General features: G+C 32.7%; 1 protein-coding gene across 4 annotated transcripts in view; it reads right to left on the reverse strand.

Moving 5' to 3' along the window:
- The window catches only part of KIF6 (kinesin family member 6), a 174559-nt gene that overhangs the window by 76775 nt on the left and 73788 nt on the right, over positions 1 to 23996 (reverse strand). For all 4 annotated transcript variants that reach the window (XM_032183487.1, XM_032183488.1, XM_032183486.1 and 1 more), the window contains 2 exons: positions 23106 to 23247; positions 20794 to 21006 (listed from right to left, as the gene is read on the reverse strand). In XM_032183487.1, coding sequence (XP_032039378.1) covers positions 20794 to 21006; positions 23106 to 23247 — 355 coding nt within the window. The remainder of the gene's footprint in view (positions 1 to 20793; positions 21007 to 23105; positions 23248 to 23996) is intronic.

Raw genomic sequence — 23996 nt, forward strand, 5'->3', positions numbered from 1 at the left:
ACTAAATGTTTGTGGGTGTTTGAGTGATGGAGAATGGAAGGAAGTTGCATTAACGTGTTATCAGAGTCAATTGGATTACCACCCATTCCTATCCGTCACCTAAATGCCTCTTAAAGCTTGTGTGAAATAAAACTAGGACTTGTATCTATAAGAACAAGCATGTAAGCGCAAAATGATATGAGCATGAAACTTGCTTAGCTCTAGACTAAAAGTAATATGTGGTAACAGTTATGCTTTTATAATGTCCCTAGATTGCCCGAAAGAAATAAAAAACACTTGAGAAATTTCATGAATATTACTCAAATATTTCTGGAATTCAAGCAAATACCCTTGTTGATTCCCCTTGAGCACAAGAACTCATCACAGAAAACCCAGAAACATTCATAAAAAAAAACAACAACCAATAGGATTTTAACAACACATCTGATATGTAAAAGCAGTATTTAAAACTCTCTAAGGCTTAAACTGAAGATGTAATTCAAAACAGGAAAGTTAAGTTCCCCAACTACTACAATCACTATTCCTAAAACCTCACCAAGATAAAAATTAATTCAACTTTTTGATGAAGTTTCCATCATAAATTGACCACAGAGGCAGGAAGTGCATTCTACCCTGTAGTTGTGGGTTGGTGGAGTCTATCCTGTTAACAGTAAGTCCTTCTGTCATAACAAATATCTGCATTCAGCAAAATAATCATTCTTCCTCTTTATGTGCAGCAACCTTTCCCTATGAAATAACAGTCAGAGAGCAATTTGATACTGTAGTGTGGTAAAAGAAAGCCTAGGATTTAGCAACATCTATTTGCTTATAATAATTTGCAGATTATTTGTTTTCCTGAAACCTATCAGTGCATTGTTAGCTATTTCCTGACCATTTCACATTTTGTCTTATTAGAGGATGACTACTGCTAGAAAAGTATGTAATATTTTAAATTCCTTTAGCCTATGAAAGATTATAGTGGTTACGGATTGCTTACTATTAGATGGATATGCACGCTACACAATTTTTTTTTTTTGGCATTCCCAATACTAACCATATAAATTAAAATGAATTAGAAGCTAAATTCCTTACTCTGCAAATAAACATGCATTTTTCTTCACCCCAGTACATTCATAGGAATCAGGGAAACAGCTAACATACATACATACACACACAGATAAACATGGAGATGCAGCTCTTATTTCTCCTTTTTTAAAATGTACAAGTAAAAAAAAAAATCACTAAGAGTAGAAGGCAACCTTTTATAAAATATGTATACAACTGTACTATAACACGCCACACTTTTCATATCATGCCATCACTTAAAAATGTTCTCTACAGTGCTCCTACTGCTCCTACTAATTTAATTTCAGATTTTCAGCTTTAGTTATTCTGACTGTAGTCTTCACATTCTTGTCCCAGTGATGTCAATGGCAAAATTAATTGCTCATGGAGGCAGGACTTACTGTTGTCTGACTCATTTCAGTACAGAGGTTTTCTGAAGAAAATTCAGTGATTTCAATAGCTATGTTAAGGAACTTCACTTAAGAAATAAAATCATGTCACGCAAAGTATTTGAATGAAATTATATTTTATATCAGCACAATTCCTACTGAAAAGCTGTCTTTCAATTTCTTTTTAACCTAAATTTCTAACCAGCTGAATTATATGTATATATAACTGAATATGCAAAGGATCAAAAGACAATTTTTACACTACTAACCTCTGTAGCTAAACCTGCTTATGTCAAGACACAGAATTAAGAATGTTTTTGCCCCTTTCAAATCTGTGTTGAAATAAATGACTATCACTAGAAAAAAAAAAAAAAAAAAGTGTATTTTTTTCTTAACACATAACAGCAAGTACCGTACGTTTATCAATAGCTTTAAACTTCTTTTCCTTAAGATCAAAATGTGACAATGTATTATGGAAATTCCTTGTCATGCAGGCTTACTTCAATATTAAATGTGCTGTATCTCAGAGCCATGAACACCTCATATAAAGCCTCATATTAGGCTTTAGTTAAACAAACTTGCTTAAGATTTTCTTCCAGTATTCCCCTATATTAAGTAATTTTTTCACTTCTAATACAGAACTTAAACATTGTCTTCCTGTTAACAAACACTGGCCATCATTTTAAGCTGATGTCTGTTTCTTTCTGTACACTTAAAGATTGAATAAACGTATGAAATATTCTGAACTGCCTCTTGCCAGAGCGAAAGCTGAATGTAAACGTGATAAACAAAGAGGCAATCAAAGTAGGGAGGTATTGCAGAGGAAAGGATTCATAATGAAAAATACAATCATTTTGCTATGCTGAACTTTCCAAATTCATGCTGAGTACTTGACTCTTCTTTCTTTTACTCAGCAAATAGCCATGGCTGGACATGAAACACATCTGTGTGCATCTTACTGCAAGAACTTACAATAAATAACAAACATATTATAACCAGAAATGTTCACTCATGCACAGAATTTTAAGTAGTCAGCATAACCTAGATTTTCAACAAAGCTTCCCAAACAAATAATCTATCAATAAAGAGAACTAATTTCAAGAAAAAAATGTGTTGCAGTAATGCTGACTGAATATGAAGAGCCAAGACTTCCAAAGTTTTATATTGGTCTCTGCTTCTAATTCACTGTCTTACTTTCACAAATCATTTGATCTGCTCCTCAATGCTAGAAAAACAAGATTTTGCACTTACAGATGGCCTTTGAACATGAAATCTCAAAGTGATCATGAAAGATAAGCTACTCTAATTTATTTTACAGTTGAGGAAACTGGTTCAGAGAGATGAGGTCACTTGCATAAGTTCACAAACTTAGTAAATAATAAAGACTGAAATAAAAAGCAGATGTCCTGCATCTTAGTCTGGGATCTTATTCAATGCATTGCCTCCATATTGCAATGTAAAGCTGAATTGTTTTTATTTATAATTTAGACCCACACAGCAGTGGAAGCACGCAAATAGTGAACACGAAGGAAAAACATGATAAACAAAATGAAAATTCCTAAATGTTCAGTAAAGAATCAGAAACATACTATGACAAATGTTAACAGAAGCTCATACATTATTCAGGAATATTCTTACTAAGAAGTCATTTAATTTCTTTAGAAATAGCAAGAGTGGCACAAGTACTCAGTGGGAACACCTGCAAACATGACAATCGTTTGAAGTTTTTAAGTGACAATTCTGAATACATAATGAAAAAATGAACACTGTAGAACATCAGGAGAACTACAAAACCAAATAACAGATGACTATATTAAGAATGAAATATTGAAAGAAATATCAAAAAGAAGAATTGGAAGGAAAAGCTTCCACTGCAAAACAAACTTACAGCAGCTGCTATTTATGATTTAATAGATACAGTCTTTGCCATTTGGGAAAGGTATACATAATGACTACCTATCTTTACTCTTGCCTTAAGTTGTGCACTGAACTGTTTCCAAAGTGTTTTTTCTTGTGCATATACCCATTAAAAGTAATTTTTAACAACTGAAAAAATTATCCATAAATCAACAGTTGTACTAAGTTGTTTCGTGTGTTTTCTATTAAAACCCAACTAAATACATTATTGAAGGATACATTAATTCTCCATTATTTGTGTACCTTCTAGCATTTTTTTCTATGACGTTAAGATGTCTTCTGCATTATAAGTACTTATTTTCCTCTATAAAATTTAGGATTTTGCAATACTATTTCTGAGAAAATGGATTTTTTTTTTTCAAGATTCCCATCTGATGCCTCACAGTATGACTTATTGCTACTAAGTTTTTCATTGTACTGTTTTCTCTATTAGCATTTCTGAAATAGCACCTAAATTGCTGTAACCCTTTAAAAAATAAAATTGTTACAAAACAACTCCTGAACTACTGCTTTTCAAGCTTCTGAAAAATATCTATAATTTGGCCCTAAAAGTAAGAGCATAACAACATGAAGGCTGTACTTATACTATAGGCAGCTATCCAGTACTGTGAGGAAGGTTGCAAGCGCTGTTATTGAAATATTCAGGATATTAGACTGAAGAGAGGGGAAAAAAAAAAAAGTGAAACAAAACCATCAAGCTAGACAAGAAAACATGAATTTGCAATAGAATAAAAAATAGTACCTGTGCAGCCAGATAAAATTTTGATATTTTTAGCAGACTACATGTAACGTTACATCAACTCACATCTCCTTTTAGGCTGAAAATTATACCTGACATCTATTCTTTTTCCATTTTTCTGGATTTTATAGCAATAAATATATGTTTTACTAAACCTCTGGTTGGTAATAGGCATCTATAACCTGTGTGGTCATACAGTACATTCTCTTGAATCTTGACTACTTTAGTTTGCCTTGCCAATAAGCACTAAATGCCGGTTATGCTCAACATATTTTTTATAGTATTATTATATAAAGAAACTATCAATTTGAAAAAAAAAAAAAAAAAAAAAAAGAGAATGATTCTGTTGTGACTATACCTATAAGTAAAAAAAAAAAAAAAAAAAAGGAGTTTGATAATTTGAGCTAAGTAATTTTTAGAAGTTTTTAGTGGTGATCTTTCCTCTACCCCTTAACATCCCTCTTTTCACTTTCTTTCCTAAAGCCTACATTTTGCAAAAAAAGCAGATTCCAGGAAATGAAGTTACTTGTTTGGATATAACTGCCAAAGCCACTTCCTGTACGCATTTGGCAGAAATGCTTGGGTAAAAAAAGCCTTATGACATTTTTCAATCCAACCAAGATGGGCATTCCATTCAGCCACACAAAAACTCAATTTAGCCCCAGAACTGTATGCCAGTGTTATATATTGGACCACTCAAAGTATTAAAGTCCAGTAATAATAAATTCAGTTGTACATCTATCAGGAATAATGGAATAAAACAGGTTTCAAACAACAAACACACTGATGATCTGCTATCAGCTATTATTCTATTTTGGTATTTTGTTGTTACCCCTCTGCTCTCTGTACTGCCTAGGATGTGAATGCACTGTGAAAAGTAATCGAAGACAAGTCCACAAAGAGCCCACCGACTGGAACATAGCATAACATAGTTATTCTTATATTTAGTATTGACACTTTTTATGCTGGATTCAACAGTAGATAGAAAAGGAAAAAATTATGAAAATTTTAGTTTGTTGGAATTTGTTAACAGGTGCTTCACTGAGCTCTACCCTGCACAATCCCTGTAACAACATCCCTGTAACAAATCCCTGTAACAACTACTGCTGTGACAGCATAATTCTTCTAAACAAACTGATTGAAGTATCTACAATGGAAAAAATAATCTGTAATTAATGTGGTTGCTCTCACTCCAGATAAGCTTCTTTATCTTAAAGACTAAAAAATTGCTTAAGGGATCACGATTACAGAAATTTAAAATTGTAACACTTCTTCCTACAGCTCTCCTAGTTTAATGAAGTTCTATGGAATCTCACATGACCCAGCTCAGGTCCCTATTTTTGACCTTTAGGTTCTTTTTTTTTAAGGGGGTTAACAGTGAAATGAAGGGAAGCAAGCGGTCACTTCATGACTATGGTTTTTATTTTATTGTACATGTCATTTCAAAGCACATATTACCATCTTCTCTCTGTAGTCATTTTCTGTTAAATCTTTCACTTGGTTTAACATTTTGTCCCTTATTAACTCAATTCTTGCTTTCCTCCAACCTTTCCCTAGGAATTCAGTATCTTGTGTTCCTCATGTCATTCTTAGATTCATCAGGAATGCATCTTAAGCCAAAGATCTCTCTGCCCTTTTGCACACTGTAGAAATAACCCTTCCCTTCCCCCTTCCACCACTTCCACATCAATTTTATCCATCCCTTTTTTAATCTCCCTCCACTACTTTAGATATTATCACAGAAATGTAATATGCAGCATAAAAGTTACTTTACTAAAAAGACCCAAAACAACTTACCCAAGCTTCTTTCACTTAAGTAAATGATAATACTAAGAACCACTAACAAGATCTCCCATAGAAACATGAAAGTATATAACTCTCAGTTTTCACCTTTCAATCTATTTCTTCCTTCTAAAATCTGATGAAAGGCAGATTTGGACAATTGCAGGAGGACAGCACAACAACACTGAGTCACACCATATGGAAGCCAGCAGAAAAGACATCTCAAACAATGGCCTGACTACAGATCTTACGTTTATAATAAATGCCATTTCTGGCAGAGTTTACTGAAGAAGTCTGTAACAATTAAATTATTTCTAAGCCAAGAGCTTCATTTCAGACGTATCAATGAAAAAGAAATACTATAAAATTGTGCCATCATATATATGCAATGATCACTTCTATTTAACAGGCAAGCGCTTCTATTTAACAGGCAAGTACTTCTATTTAACAGGCAAGCAGCTACTTTCATTCAGCAAGCAGCTACTAAGTCCTTCATTTAAAAATCAAAAAAAAACAAACAACCGAATCCATACATACAGTATACATACAATGTTAGCCAGTCATAGATGAAAACATATTTATAGTATGTACTCAAATGAACTTGGAGGCTAAAAAATTACAATTGTATTACAAACCACCAGAAAACTTCTTCATCAAGAGTGATAAGGTAAGCTCTGAGTAGTTCTTCAAGTTATTCCCATAATGTTGCATAAGAATTATCTATATTGAAATGGGCATTCTACTTCTCATTTCAATACCAACCTCAAAGAAGAAAATTACAAAAATGTTAATCTAAATCAAATCAATTACATTCCAACATACAGTCTTAATTGAATTTCATTCTGTAAATATTTAGAAAGTTTAGAAACTGTTGTCAGGGTGTTTTTACTCTGAAAATGACCTTAAATGTTTACATCCAGCTTCATTTAAATTATAAATTCACTTAAAGTCATTCAAAGACATACTTAAGAATGAGTGTAGCCTTCAAAGATTCATGAAGGAAGTTAGGAATGGGAAAGAGATCCTTTTGACTTAACCTTGCCTCTTGAAACAGTAAGGATAAATGCATAAAATTTCTAATTTGCAAAGCATGGAAACATTAATTAATGTTCAATATGCCACAGGGAAACAACAAAGTGCTTATATGTGCTTTCTCAAAGACTCAAATACCATTACTTCTTTACAGAAGTCCTGACAATAAATTCTGCTTGGTCATGCAATGATGCAACAAATCTTGTAACTGCCTTGGACCTGTTGTCTTTCTAAGAGCTCGTCCTTTCTCTGACTAGCACTCCTAGCTTTACAGGTTATGCCCCAAACTCTATGCCCTCACAATGGCAGGAATTAAAAATACCTGGTGGTAGACTCAATGGATGTTTTGGTCATCAGGCCTTGACCTGGCAGAAGCTGTTGTGCCCAGAAAATGAGCATGTAAAATGTCTAGCTATAAATATGAAAGTTGTTGTCATTTTAAATGCACACATGGTCCTTGAGAAACCAGGAGGAGATTGATCATGTACATACAAAGAATTATCGTTACAGCTAAGAAATTGAAGGAACGTTTAATCCTGTGCTTTAGCATTTCAATTAAACACTAAATAATAGACATCAACATGAAAATAAGCAGAACCACAACCAGTCTTTGTGGTGGGTTTTAAGCTTTCCTGTGAAATGCCGTTGGAACTGAGGAAGGTATTTCCAGCACTTTTATCTCCAGGAGTGGGTGCTACTATTTGATTTGGCAGTGGCACAGGAGCATGTCCTTAGGACATCCCTGTCCAGGTACTATTTTGAAGTAATGATGTGATTTTTTTTTTTCTTTGAGGAATACAACGTTCACTGGAACAACAAGTGATTTCAGCAGTCTAGGAGTCAGAAATGATAAGGACTTCATATGAAAAAAGAAAAAAAAATTCTCTGTAGCTTTTTCTGTGAAGTGTTTATGACAACAAGAAACAGATTACAAATTCTTATGAAAAAGAAAAGATAGTATAACAAAATTATACAAGCTGTTAAGACAATTTAAATATAAAGTACTACAATGAGATCTCCTGAAAACAGACATAGACATTTGCAGAATATATGGGAGCATTAATCAATCAGTGGTAACACAAGGCCATGAATAATATCTTAGGATATGTTCTCTGTCTGTCTGTCCTCTGGAAGCAAATACATCATAAACAAGGAATGGAAAATACATTTCTTTTTATTCCTGGAGACAACAGATACACAGTCACTTTTGAAAAAAAAAATATTTTCAAGAAGAAAAGATTGTTATCAGTTGGAGACATCCTGTATAATACCTTCTGTATTATAAAAAGTTAGTAGCACACTGACTTCATTATTTTAAAGACAGTGAATTTGAGAGAGAATTAAAGTTACCACTTCAAACTTTATATCCCTTTCATTGAAATTTTATATCTGTCTAGTTTTATATGCATTTAATATGATATGGCTTGCAAGTCATGCATTTCTTCCTGAAATTACCACAAGATCCCAGTAAATGTGGAAGGAAAAAACAAGTCTGAAAATGTGTGAGCTAAAGAGAGTGTTAGAAAGTATAAACCAATGCAAAAAGAAGATAGCATTATGGTTTAAATCTCTTCAGTTCAAAACTTTAGAAGTTGCCTATATTCTAAGAAAAGCATAATATATTTTAAATAAATATATATACACATATGTACATATATATCTTTACTCTCATGGATGCCAATAAATCAGCTCTCGCTTTAACAGTGAAAATTATTAAATCCAAATACTTAATAATTTCACACAACTGCTGTGATAAACCATACAATAAATGTTTGTACTCTCTATACTGAGACACAAGTATGCAGAAACAGGTATCTATTGAGGAATAAGCAGAAATGAGATAGTTTCTTCCTAAAGTAGTGGACAAATATATGTACAAAAAGAAGATACATATCTCGATTCAGATTTTTGGTAAAATATATTGTTAGCTCCAGCATGATAAACTGATGTTCTTAAAGGCTTCTATACCAAGGTAATAGAAAAGCTCAAATGGAAGAAGAAAACAGTAGTTACAATGTAATATGTATAATAAAATAAAGTGTAGATGGTTTCAAACATGGCATCCAATATTAACAGCATCAGATTTTTGGATTACTTTGCCATATTAGTTGTGCCTAGAGCTGAACTTCTAAATACAGTTTTTGAGCTCACCATTATTTGAAGAAATTGTGGAATGAAAATAAAAATTAAAAACATTAAAACTGCAACAGTAAGCTAGTTTATCACAGAGTATATCACAGTAGCTCAATGGCCAGAAGGTGACCAAGTGGAAAAGGCTTGAAATTATAACACACAATAAAATAAAACAGGCAGAATACTGATTATAGAAAAATATTTACATTATAATCAGACACTAGAAAATAGAGTAAAAGATTCAATTTTGCTTAATTTTGAATGCAGGTCTACTAAAAGTATGCTGAAAATCAGGTAAGGGGCTCACACTAAAAGTAGGATTATTTGCACAAATATTTGGCGAAGTACCAGAAGGGGGAATACTGTCTTTCAGCAAATGCTTTGCTCCATAATCACCAAATGACTCACTTCTATAAGTTCATTTACCAGAAAAATAAGAAAAACTGGTTAGGGAGTGAAAATAAACCTTAAGCACTGTAGTATGAAAAAGTGGACATCTTAGAACTTTGTCATGACAATCATGAACTTTGTCATGTCTTTCACCATATCAGAGTCAGATACATGGTTTGAAGAACTGGAATTACAGTTAAATGCTTACCAAGATAAGATAATTTAGCTACACCACGTCAGCTGCAGGGGACTAACCATAATCACTGGCATCTCAGGGACCTTGGGTTGCATGCAGTTCTCAAAGAACCATTTTAGCTCTTTCTACAACTATTCATAACCAGTAAAATTTTCAGATTTGCTTTAATTTACTGAAGTGTTAGACCAGCTCCTACCTGCCTCTAGCAACAAAATGATTAAAGACTGTTTTCAATGTAGCTCAGTTAGTTTTTACAGCTGAGTATCTCAGCTATGGGTCCCTAAGACAGGCCCTGCAATGAACATAATTAAGAGTTTTTACCTGACCTATGAGTAAGAACTACCTGAAGTTCACAATGAAGTCAATAATGCTCCAAATTTTCTCACATTAACCTAAATTCCTTGCTGACATGGCATTATTCTTTTAAAAGTATCTTTCTGAACCTACAGGAACAGTGGCTGAAACTGAACAAAACAAAGGCACAGTTACAAAATAGATGTTCCAGAGTTAAAACTACAAGACATAAAACAAGATGTATTGGACATATGGATACATGTGAGTTGTACAGTTTTTGTTTTATTCAGCAAAATCATCCAAAGGTTTAAGAGCCTTACCAACTTACAGAAGCACAAAACTGGCTTGAAACATCTGTATGAATCTTATCTTAACCTGTTATATGCATTAAAAATATCAGGAAAAAAAAAAAAGGTGGAGGGGTTGTGGGGCATTTCCAATAATTTCTAGTTTGGGTTTATTGCTGAAATATCTTTAGACGTGTCTCTCAAGGCAATATCTGTTTTTGTTAGACCAGGACACGAAAAGCCATTTTCAAGATTAAATACAAACTATATAAGCAAAACAGAACTCTTAATTTTATTATACAGCAGAATTAGTACTACCTGCACAGAAATATGTGAAGGTTAAGCTAATATTATGAACTTCTAGTCTTTTGTATTAACCCTATGCATAAACAATGTGCATGCAGTGGCTCTATTAAAAGACACTGTAGTCACTTGGGACTGATGTTCTTAATAATAACAATATGGAAGAAGTTTCACAGATGTATTTGCCAATCCTGACACTCAATATATAAAGGAATTCAGTCACCCTTCAAATACGCAGAAACTTTCAGGAGCACATTTTACCTCTAAAATATCAAGAGTTGAAGAGGTTCAGTCACAAAAAGTAAAAACATCTTTAAGGAGTTAGTCTGAAGAATCTAATATCATTTTTAGACAGCCAAAATATGGCTAAAGAATCAGGAAGCCAAAAAAGATTTGAAATAGTAGAGAACTTCCAGGGAACACTAGGTTACATTTCAGCAGAGTAATCTGGATAAAAGAACAGTAAACTCACATAAAAATACTGGAAACTTTCCCCATCTAAACAGACTCAAGAGGAAGGCTGTAAAAACTGCCAAAAGCATCTTTAACAAGGTTCCAAACATACGTTCTACATCAGAAGAGATTCCCAGCTGAAAAGTGGAGAGAAAAACACAATAGGTATCTTAGACAAACCAGAAATCTTTTGTAAAACTAAATAAATCTGGGGAAAGAAAAAGCTGTTGATGGCCATGTAAGTGGTAAGTGGTTTACATAACAGCATTTTCAATATATAAGATAATCAAGTTTCAACATCACCAAAAAATTAATGAAAGTACGGTAATGATCCAATCCCCACTCTCATTAAAACCTTACAACTTATAAAATCTGCCTTTGATGTTGCAAATGGAGATTTGCAACAAAAAAGCTCCTCTAGCTCCAAAAAAGCAAAATCTGGGCTTCATCTCCTAAAAATAACTCCACGTTCATATTTATAAACACTTAGTTAAGAGGACAAAAATCCTAACACAGAGAGCTTTATCATAGAATGCCAGTTGCAAGAGCTTGCTTAACTTTAAATCAACAACATATATTTATATTTCTTTGTAACAAGGAATAGTCATCTGTTGTTGCTTACATGGATGTTTCTAGAGCCTCAAACTTCTCAATCCACTCATTTTTTACTGTTCACTAATCTCAGTGAGTTTGATTCGAAGTCCTTACTCAAGCAAAACTCACAGGGGACTCACTGTGAATTCTGACAAAATAAAGCTTTTGAAAGCCACACAGTTAGAAGACGACATTTTGAAAAAGAAAAAAAAAAAAAAAAAAAAAAAGCACAAGTTAGTCAAGACTCCTATAAACAGGCAGAGTTATCACAGTGAATAATATGATAGCTCTCTTTGTTTTTACTGCAAACAATGTACATTTAAAGGAAGCTATTTTTTTCCAGAAAGAAATTCTATGAATCTTTTGCTTTTTGTTTATTTCACTAGATTAAAAGGAGAAATAAAACTCTGATATTCAAGACAGAGATACCAAACATGCATAAAAGCACATGACATACTCAGGAAGGCAATTAATCTCCTGATCACATGCAACAAAACATGTGCTTGAAGTTAGATGCGCATATTCGTATTTATTACAAGAACTGGAGCAATAAATATTTTATCTGGTGACTTGAAATACCAGAAAATGACTTTCTTAAACTTCTCAGAAGTATAACCCCATAACATTGTTCAAAAGCATATGCCGACTGAAAATATTTAGATATTTTAAAAAGCCTTCAAAATAAATTCAGCAAATCTTAGGTAATGAAGTCAGATACTTCCTGTTTGGTCCTTAAACTTGGCAATAAGAAAACGTACCACAGATAATCATTCTGTATTATAGAAAACAATACATAAGAAGTTAGGGACACAAGGTGTCTTTCTAAATATTAACAAAGGTAAAAAATAGTAACAAAAGTTTAACAGTAGCAATGAAATATTCTGAACATCTAACTAACAGCTGGTAGAAGTTCGGCTGGAGAATGAAAGTATTTTTTCCTGGACTTGTAACAGAAGATACAGGACATCATTTCTATTCTCAGTGGTCAGAAAGATCATCAGTAAGTCTGAACAATGTCCAAAAAGCATCAATGATTACTTTGCTGACCAAATTGCAATAAAATAGGTATATTTGTTTGGTGGCAAACAACCTCAGTCATGAGCACAGTGTCAGGATTCTGCCCCCAGGTATTCCAAAGCATCACTGGACCCACAAAAGGCCCCAAGAAACATATACTTTTGCTAAGCACTTAATTTTTCTGGTGTGTTGAGACCTGTTTTTTTTCTAAATGAAGGACACAGAAGAGATTATGATGGAAAACCTCAGTCAATCCTTTCCATTAGGGAGCTTTCTGTGGGTTTCCCAACAATAGAAAGAAGCTTTTACCCCAAATTATTACATAAATATATACAATAGCCAAGATAAATATTTTGAAAAGTCTTAATACAAGCTGAAAATATTTAGCTTTCATAATTGAACAGTTGGTGTGTTATCATCACTGCTTTCCCACTATTCATAATCACCATCTGTTTATAGAAACCTTCTCTCAACTTTCATTTTAAAGTCAACTTGTCAGCCATTCAGTGGGATGCTCTTTTTCATACATGCTTGCATACCACCAAAAAATGAACTTAACCGCCGATTGGGTTGTATAGCAGATAAGTTCTTTACCAGCCTCTAAAAAATCCCCATAACTTTTCTAATAAAAAAGAAGAAATAGTTAAAAATGGTCAAAACCTGATACTAATTTTTTTTTTTTTTTTTTTTTTTTTTTTTTTTTTTTTTGTGAGAGTAAAACAATTTCTCTCTCAAACCCATCAGCATATTCCTGGGACACCTGTCCCAGGAATGCAGGTGGCATCCTTGCCTATGCAGGGCAGTTGGAACTAGAAGGTATTTAAGGTCCATTCCAGTCCAAGCCATTCTAGGTATTCACACTGTTTTATGGTAACCAAATTGTTTACATTTCAGTAGAAAAACTAATACAGTAGGAGTAAAAATGACATCATATATCTCTTACACTGACAGAATTATGCTACAAACAAGCAGAAGTCTGAGATCTATTTCAAAACAAGACTTATCCATATAGAAAAAGTGAAAAAAGCATGATAAAAGTCAAATACAACACAATGTTTATCACTGCACTGACATATGTGATGAAGTCTGATTTTTTCTTCTTTTGCCAGAATTCTTCATGCTTTGATTTATCCTGAAACTACCAATATATAATAGTGGCACCATCTCCTGAGAAAGACTCTATGTAGTTCTATATTTGGGTTAGGATTTCACATAAAGGATCTCTACATGATATAAATTATGAATAAAACTAAATCTGCAGGAGAAACTTTACAATGAAGTACATTGAACTAAAAATAAAAATGTTGAAGCCTATGTAAAGCTCAGGTTATTATGCCAATAATTTATCTTTGCATTTTCTGGAATGCTCATCTGAAACATAGATTAAATTCATAGCCAAAGAGCTATGTCTGTTTCAGATTTATGAACAATATCACGATGCAGTAAATAATAGCAGATACCCAGCCTAGCTACTGAGTATGTTGGAATGTTGTGCACACTTACTCATGTAGTTATGGATGTATAATTTAGAGTGTTCTGTGATTAAGATGGCTATTGAAAAGTAAGTTCTCCTTTTTCATGATATAACAGTTGGACTAGGATAAAAAGCTCTGGTCTGTTCACTCCAATCTAACTGTCTTCTGCAATCTGTAAAAGCTCCTCAGTGATGGGAGCTGGCTTGCCAAAATGTCAGCAGCAGGCAACCTTCCAATCTAAACAGACAGTGTCGCACTGTTGCCTTACTGAATTAGAGGAGAATGATACCTAGCATTCCCTCCCAAAAGAAGTCTCTTGGGATCCAAGAACAACAAATCTGACAGCATGTAAACTGGTCTGATTTTTCACTGAAGAATTCAATGCTATGTAACCTATTGTCATCAGCAAAACCTAGGATAGGACATTACTAAGATGCTGTGTTTGTGTATTCTTCTGCTCTAATCACCACACAGAGCATCCTGATACAGGCTGTGATATAAACTAAAGAAACAGAAAACACAGCAACAATGCACATGTCCAATTTCAGTCATTCTTATTAGGTCTGTTGGTATCAAACCTCTTGGTTGATAATAATTTACTAATGACATTCTGAATATGAGCCCTTATATTTAAATAAACAGTTAAGGACATAGCTGTTCAGATTAAAATCTGATTTAACATGAAATCAACTGTTTACAACTTAGTATTTATTAGCAGTTGGTCAATATGATATAGTGGTGCCCAAGACACATTCAGAATGCAAATCTGAGTAACAGTCTTTGTTTCTATGATTGTAGAATTACCATCATCAAAGTCTACTATTTAGATTTTCAGGCATATAGGAGGTGGAGAAAAGATAGAATGTACATGAAGGTAAATAGTATGATATGTATATCAAGCCTTAAAAGATATGTTATTTGAATTTAATTTCTTCTGAAAGAGCACACATATTCAGTGTAGCATGGATTAAGAAAGTCACAAATCTATGTGACGTATCTATGTGACTTTCTTATGTAGATACAGATAGGATTCTCCCACAAATATTTCACTAAACTAAATATTTCTTTATATACTTTCTGTTGATTTCCTAGTTTCTTTTCAGAATAAAGAAACAAGATAGGAAAACAGAAGGACATTAGAGATATGATTAGAAACATGACACTAGAAATACAATTTTATATTGCATTAAATTAGACTGTAGAGTAGACAAAACAGAATTAAAGAGAAAACCTGAAAACTAATCAAACCATTAAAATAGTTTACTTGATATAGCCTATATGGTGTAAATTGAAATATGCATAAATTATATAGGGTATGGAAACTGTTTAAATGATGAAGAATAGTTTTAATGTTACACTAAAGGCTCTACTTGGGAGTTCTACCTTGGCTCAGGCCCAAGCCCTTTCACACATCTTTAGCAAATCCTTAATGCCTATAGACAAGAAGACATATGCATGTAGTTCAGATGGCTTTTGAAAAGAATGCATAGCTTCAGAATTACGATTATTATTTTCAGGTTTGCAATATGTGAAATATGAAGCTCAAGTGAGAATGATACCTCACTTCTACTTCTCTTCTTTTTGATGAAATGCCAGGACAGAATTCTAAGACAGGTCATCATCAAAAATTTTTCTGAAATATCAGTCCTTGCCATGTAGAGTGCAGGAGATACAGCCCAACAATTCAGGCATTTAAGCTGACATACTGGTTCCTACTTTATATTCAAAGATCACTGTTGTACATATACACATCATTTGTATTGTTACTGAGGACAGTATCAAATGTGAGAATTTGCTAATGCTTCTGAGATTCTTATTTAAAAACTAAAGAATAAGTGGCATTACATAAATGATGTAATTAAACTAGTCATTTGTTGATAAAATACAGCTACTTTCTGCTGACATATTCCTGAGGTTATCAAAAGCTTTGTGCTAAGAGGAAACATATCTATCTAGTAAAAAATTAAATCAAAAATCAAAAAAACAAATCAAGTAAATTCTTCCTATAAAATATGAGCATGATAAATAGAAAAAGTAGGAGTCAAAGGGAAATCTTCAGCTGTTGAGTAATTACAAATACAAACAAGCAATATGAGAGCATTTTACACAGAAACGGGAAGAGGTAATCAGTAAACAAATTCTAAACTTCTCCTTTGTTTTAGAAGATAAATTAAATACTAACACACAGGCATAAGACAACAGATGTAAGATTAGTCTAGTGTAGTATCCTGTACAGTAAGTGGCAGCTTGGCACTGTTAGATAACTTTAAAGAATATGTGAAGTAACTACTGTAAAAATCCATTATATGAATAATATAATAGGACTCACCCTGAGTTCTCATCATTCATAAAACCTGAAGAAGGAGTTTTAGTATTCTCTCTTCTGATAATCTTTAATATCTTTAAAGCTGTATTTTATCTCTAATTCCTGACTACTTACTGATATCTTAGTCTCTGGTACAGGGTCTCACTATGCCTTTTGACAGTGATTATTCTAAAATCAGAATATCCTGAGTTGGAAGGGAAGCACAAGGATCAATGAGTCCAACTCCTGTCTCCACGCAGGACCACACCAAAAAATCTGTCATTATGATAATGACTTTTTAATTATTTCCCTGAATCTCACATTTAAAATATTGTAGAGCTGAATAAAAAAATACATATTATTTTCTTTGTAGAAACCAGAATAACCAGAAATCTTAAGATTTCAATTTCTATTATTTTTTCCCCACAGTATCCTTAGGCTTAGTTCTGGTTCTTTCACATGTGTGCAGCTCATGGTATGAAACTCCTGTCCATTTATCTATTCCTTGTAACCTCTTTCTCATTTATTGGCTATGATAATTTATTTCTCATTCCTGCATTCAGTCTCATCCACAATAATTAACAAGATCAAATCCTGCACTAGGACACTGGCAAAAGTCTAAGTCCCAACTTGCCAGCTCTTGTGTCTGAATTTTGAGTTGAAGATTCTCTCTCGCAGTTAAAAAAATATTTACAAAATACATAAAAGAGAGTACGCAGAAGCATAAGTCATGAGTATGTAAAGCAGATATATATGATAGTAAATAAAGAAAAAATACAACTATGCAACAATTATGCCTACAGTTACTGGAAGTTGTTTTATGTGGGTTTTGAAACTAACAATTTGCAAAAATATTGTTATTTATTGTCATTTAGCCAACTCAGAGGATGCAAGGAAAGATAACTGCAATGTTTAGCAGTTAACAGTTTTTAATTAACCACCATAAAAACTTCCTTACTTACACAATCCATGTTAACTGGCCAATATAATTTGTATTGTCTGAGTTACTGTTTCTGTAAAGTATTAAGCAGATACTTAATAAATCCCATGACATTATTTACATGACTAAAGTTAAATGTATATTTAAAACCTTGTAAAATCAGGTTCTACAAATGGTTTCAGTTAGTTCTGAAAATTTTGTATACAGAAGAATTTTTTTTTTTTTCAAAATAATAATATTAAATACTGCTTTTGCTTCACTATCTTTTAAAACTGACTGGCCTGAAATCTAATGATTTTTTTAAATGAATATTTATCCTCATCTATAAGATGTATGAGTCAGTATTCATAACTTCTGGAGCTGACAATATAAGTTTCTGGGATTTCTTTAATATTTGTGTTAACTGATATAAAAGACTCTATTAGCAAAAATAGTTATGAAATCTGGTGAGGTCTGTGGTAATTCCTAAATCTTGAGAAAAACATTTCGTATTTTTGTAATGGCTTCTGTGAAACTGCTTTCTGATTCTTTCACAAATCTACTGAGACTGATGACAATTTTATCATTGTAGGAGGTCTGTAGCTATCAGAAATTACCATGATAAGAAGGATGGCTTCTGAATTCCGTAGGGAAATTTGAAGGCCAAAAGGAAATACTTCAGTCAGAATATCTATTTAGTGGGTATCAGAGCATTAAGATAACATACCTGAAAATAACATCTTGCCATGAAAGTTGACCACTGCACTTTGCACAACTGGTGATTTTTCAAAACATTTTGCTTCATTGTTACGTGGAATTAATTGGCTTAATCAAGTCTGAAGCATACATATATGTCCAGGACTGAGTCCAATAAGAAAGAGAGTCATATCCCAGCAATTAGCACACAGAGCTGAGGGTTTTTGGCTGCCGAAGAATGTACCACTATATCTTTGCACTGTCAAAGCTTTATAATAAAATAGAACTGTTATAACCATTTGAAATTTTATCCTACTTTGCAGCTAAGGATCTCAAAATACTAACTTGCCTACAAAAACTGGGATGCTTAAGTAGATGTGCTGTCCCCCCGATTTTAATGTGATCTTGATCCAACAGTACTGTAATTTATAGTTTTATTATTAGTTTTTATCATGGCATAGACTGCTTGTCCTAATACTGGCTTTCTTTTTACTGATTTTTACTTTTTTTTTTTTTTTTCCCTTTCTTGAGAGCCTTCTAGGCTTAGTGTAGCTACAAACTGATTTGAAAAATATGTAATAGTCTGACTATTCTCCATGAACTTTTAAATATAAGTGTTAGTTTCAACATGAAAATGTATTGAAGCTTTTTATTTTCAGAAACTTTAAGAAATCAAAAAAAAAAATATATATATATATAGTTATTTGTACAATAGGGAGAAAATGCTGTCATTCTCAGAGACACGAAATAACGAGAGAGCACAGAAACTAAATTATATTATTGCAAAGACAATTGGTCTCCCAAGATTGGGTTTAAGGCATCCGGGCAAAGCTGTATGGGTTGTATTATTAACAGTTGTTCTACTACTTTTTTTTTTTTATTATTATTATTACATTTTTTACTCTAAAGTATTCCTTGAGCACCATAACACAAACATTAAGACAAAAAAGGTTATAAGGCATTATCTTTGTAACACCAATAAATTACAGAAGATTAGAAGTCCTAATGCTGCCAACATTACTGTACTAGTCTTGTGGAAGAATGTCAGGCCACTGGAAGGGACTGCAGACATATAAGCATATAAGCTGCTTAAAATAATCTAGAAATAACTTACTATTCACCTGTAGCCCCCACAGAAATATGAGCACAAATTTTAAAAATAAATTAATTGTAATGAAACTAAGGGAGGGTTTTTATGTCCACATTTTGCATCTTGGTTGTTGAGGACTTTATTGTTTTCATGTCCACATGGAATATCATGGCATATCAGAATCTGACCCAAAGCTGATTGAAAAGAGGAATGGAAAGAAGGGGATAGGTTTATAGTTACTTTCAGGATGAGAAAGCCATATAATATGCAATCCAATTATATACAAAAAGTCTCATCTCAAAACAAATTACCTTTTCATGACAGAAGTCCACCTAAAAGGCATTATCCTAACAGGATAGGAATCAGCTACATATTGATTAACCAAAGAAAAAACTTCATTGTCATAGCAGGTTCTCTGTGCCAACCATCTGTCCCAAATTATTCTTTTCTTAATGAACAGTACTTTGTATGTTTACCTAATAAATTTTACAAAACAACTCAAGTAGAGTAAAGAATGAATAACAAAAAATGGCTTTACTAAGAGATCTTTTATCAGTTACATACGGATAAATAGTACCCATTTGCTGACAAAGGTATGGCAAATGGTAAAACTTTATTCTGGTTGTGTTAGCTTTCTGAAATGAATGCACTATTTATCAATTCAGCTCTAACTTGTTTGCAAATGATATGAGTTTTTGAACCACTTCAAAAATAGTTATTTTTAAATACATCAGAACAAGAATTTTGAATTTGTTCTCACTTACCAAGGTCTTGCTGCAGAAAGGTAGCATTTCAATAAAACTATTCACATGCACAAAAATGCAGTTATTTGTAATTTCTGGAACTAAGGCTTTAATTCATTTGATCACATTAATTTAGTAATAATTGCAATAATCACAGTGGTTTATTAAAAAAATAAATAAAAACCATGTCAAAATAACATAACATAAGCAAAATTTTTAAAGACAATCAAAAAAAGTTTGTGTTTACAATTTGATATAAGAGCTAGAATCATAATTACTGAAATCTCATTCTATTTGAATATAACGTTTCTCTCCTAGGCTGAAAGATTAAAAGTGTTTATTGTTGTTTTAGGATACTGTATGATTAATAATGCTTGCACAGAACTTCTTTCAATATCTACTGTTCTGGTTTAGATTTTTGTTTTTATTTTTTGTTTAAAGTCACTACCTCCAAATCTTTTTGGGAAAAATCACAGAATCACAGAATTTCTAGGTTGGAAGAGACCTCAAGATCATCGAGTCCAACCTCTGACATCGAGTCCAACCTCTGCCCTAAAACTAACAGTCCTCCACTAAACCATATTGCTAAGTTCAACATCTAAATGTCTTTTAAAGACCTCGAGGGATGGTGACTCCACCACATCCTAATATTTTTTATGAGTTATGCTTAAAAAATGCTTTTCTGAGAACAAATTTACTTGAAGAAGTAGGCTTGCAGCTGAATTTATATTCCATTTTTGGAGGACTGTTCAACAGAGAATTCACATCAGTTTGTTAAAGCCATTGACACCTTGAGAGGGCTATAAATTTAAATCCCTGAATTTGCAGATACAGAATTAGCACAATACTGCTGGTATTAAATAAATAAATTAAAATAAATAAATAATAATAAAATAAATAAATACATAAATAAAATCTGGCTCTGTTACACATTTGATAATATGCTGAAGGTCATACTGAAATAACCCAATAACTGCTCACTTAATTACACTAACCTGTCTGTCTGGAAAGAAAAGGCAGTCTGTTAACTGAAGAGCTGAGATCTTTTGCCTCTTTCAGGCTAAAGCAGTTAGATGGGCTCCACTTTTCTTCCAAGTTTATAGAAAGAGACTGCTCCAAGGCTGTAGAACCAGCAGAGGCAACATTAAGCTGGAAAAGAGCATCTTGTGTTTTCTTTTTCTCTTTCTTTAGCATATTTACTAGAATATCTGCAAGATGCATTAAGGAAATCATCAAGGGTTTCTTCTATATAGCAAAAATCTTATTTGTTTATCCCTAAGTTTTTTTTATTCAAGTGGAAAAATTCACATATGGAAGCCCATTTGTGAATGTGAATTTAGAGTTGGGCATATTTTTTATAAACATATCCAAGCACCCTGGTTTTTGCAAAACAGCAGAATCATTTCTACCAGGCACTAATAAATTCACACATCACCACAAATGCTGATCCCATTAACTCAGTGCTTGATAAAAATATTTACAGGCAAACAGAAATGAAAACTCTGATAACTTATTGACATTGTGTGACACTCTCTTTTTTACTCTTTAAATTCTTTAAACAAAATCTCCAAAGAAAAGAAAATAAACCCTTAACTTACAGGTATATTGGCAAGAGTATCACATTTGTAATCTTTTCACAATAAGAAAGCTTACTAAATAGTAGAACAGGTATTTAGGAAATTTATTCCAATAACACTACATATTTCTTCCATATTTACATTTATATTTACATCCACATTTTATATTTCTACATATTCATTAGAAGTATATTTCATAGAAATATATTTTGCCTAACAACAGATAGAGGGCTTACAATGAAAATTGTGTTTACATTCAGCCAAAACCACAGAACTTCCTGTGAGATATATATATATATATATATATATATATATATATTTATATTCATTCTAATCCTGATTAATCTTCTAAATGAACCACAGAAAATGTGAAGTAGTCTTTGGGGAATATTAATAACTAAACTGGGTAGCAATAATAAAACACTTTACAATTCAGTTATAATTGACTAAAAAGCTTCAATACTTCCCATCATTTTATCACAGTAGTCATGTTATTAAATCTCTAATGATGATGTACTGTCACTTAGAGGCTGCATACTGAAAAATAGTTTTTGTTCAAAGTTTTATACTTTATGTACATACTGTACTATACTACTACTATACTATATCCACATACTCTTATGTGGATTTTTCCAACATGCGTCTTCCTTGTACTTCGGTAAACAAAGCCATATATACCTATCAAGTACAGGAACATTTGATATAGATGCTTTGTTTTTTCTCATTAGCAACTTCATACCAATTAAATCATTTATATCAGGAAGAAATGTTTCTATACATCCAGAAGCATACCCAGACCTGAAAACTGATACCAAAATTGAGCAATTTTTTTAAAAAAGAAAGGATCATTCAGTATTATGACTAAAACTATTTGAAAGTGCCCCTTGGAATGCAAAAATTTTCTGTGACAAAAAAAAATTGAGAAGCTTTCCTGCCACCTCAGTTCAGACTGGTAACGTGCTACATGCAAATGAAATAAAAATTAATTATCTTTTCATATTAAAAAAAAATAATTATCTGGAATTGCTGTATATGAAGAATACAGCTGAGTTTGCTTTTTTTACTAATAACTGTGAAAGAAAGTATGTTACCTATAAATCTAAGAAGACAAAACTGTTTTTCAGTTCTCTGCCACATTCAAATTTTACCCACAGAGTAGCCACAAAGTTAAGGACATGGTGATACTGTGGTCTGCCCACAGCTCTGTCAGCCAGCTAAAAATAACTCCCTACCTTCATCATACAATGGTACAGCTACTCCTGTCTGCTGTGAGGCCCTGAAATGGATAAAGCACATCTGAGCAGTTTAATATTTTTACATGCAAAAGGCCTTAGCTTTAATTTAATTTTTAAAGATGCATGTTTTGTAAGGTAATAGCTAATAAAATATAGTATCAGAATTTCCTGTTCTACAAAAAAAGGTTTAATTTGCTTGAGGAAAGTGTTTTAGGTGTGGCTTTATCCACAGTATTTGGATCTTGGCTAGACCATTCTAAAGATAAGTGGTGCCTGAATCCAGACTTTTGGTTTGGGTCACAATTGAAATAGAAGCAGGTGCAAAGTAGGGGTCCTGCCACATAAAAGTTGGGAACTAAGTAATTGCTTTAACACAATGGGGTCAATAGAGAGAAATTCTTTTCATACAGGCAACTCCTATCTCACACACAGAAAAAAATACTGTAGCCACATCAGCTGAAACCCAAATTAATATTTTTCTTTCACAAAGGATACTGATCTCATTGTCTCTTTGCTGCAGAAGTTCTTTTAGTTTTTTCAACTCTTCTTTTCCCGCTTCTTTGTTAGTGTCTTTTTCTTCAGAGATGTGTTGTGAGACTGTTTTTTTATCAGAAATCTTTGAATGGTTCATTAGTTGCTATCAGAAGAAACAAACAAACAAAAGGTATGCTCTTGTAACCTTACCTCCAGCTATGTATTTATTTTACTCAGTAACTGTCTAGCTGTGTCTGCAAAGGAAAAGGCCTGCCTAGACTCTTGAGAGAACAAACTCATCATCAGTTGACTGTCAAGTTATATGCATTGCATCAAGTGTCGGGCAAGTTTTATTAGTTGACCTTCACTACCAAACACAAATTACTTTACCCTTTCTACACATAAACTCAAGTGTTCTCTACCATTACAGTGCTTTCACCATTAACAATATAATTATTTAAAGACAATAAGGTCAGGAATGTTTACACTATTATATCAGAAAGCTCTATCCCAAAATACAAAGTATATATTACCTTCTATTAATTTCTGTTGTTCCTACTTCAAGTGTATATTTCAACAATTTAGAAGGGCTTACAACACTATTATAACAGTTAGTGTAACAGATTCAAGGATATGGTATTTTACTTTTTTTTTTTTTTTTTTTAATCTCTTTTGATTTGTCAAAAATAAAGACTCCATAGTGCTCTGAATACATATGAATGTATCTATCCATTTACAAATAACTTGTAATGGATTTATTCAAATAACTTGCAGTCCTCTTTTATGAGTTACCACATGCTGAAATCCTTGCTGGGTTTTCTACACAATTCTTCTGCATTTTTCTAATTAAATTTGAAATTTCTATCAGTTCTCCCTGCATTGCACAGTTTGTTTTATCCTTTTCCAATGCCT

This window comes from Aythya fuligula, chromosome 3 (genome assembly GCF_009819795.1).
Source record: "Aythya fuligula isolate bAytFul2 chromosome 3, bAytFul2.pri, whole genome shotgun sequence".
NCBI classification, from domain to species: domain Eukaryota; kingdom Metazoa; phylum Chordata; class Aves; order Anseriformes; family Anatidae; genus Aythya; species Aythya fuligula.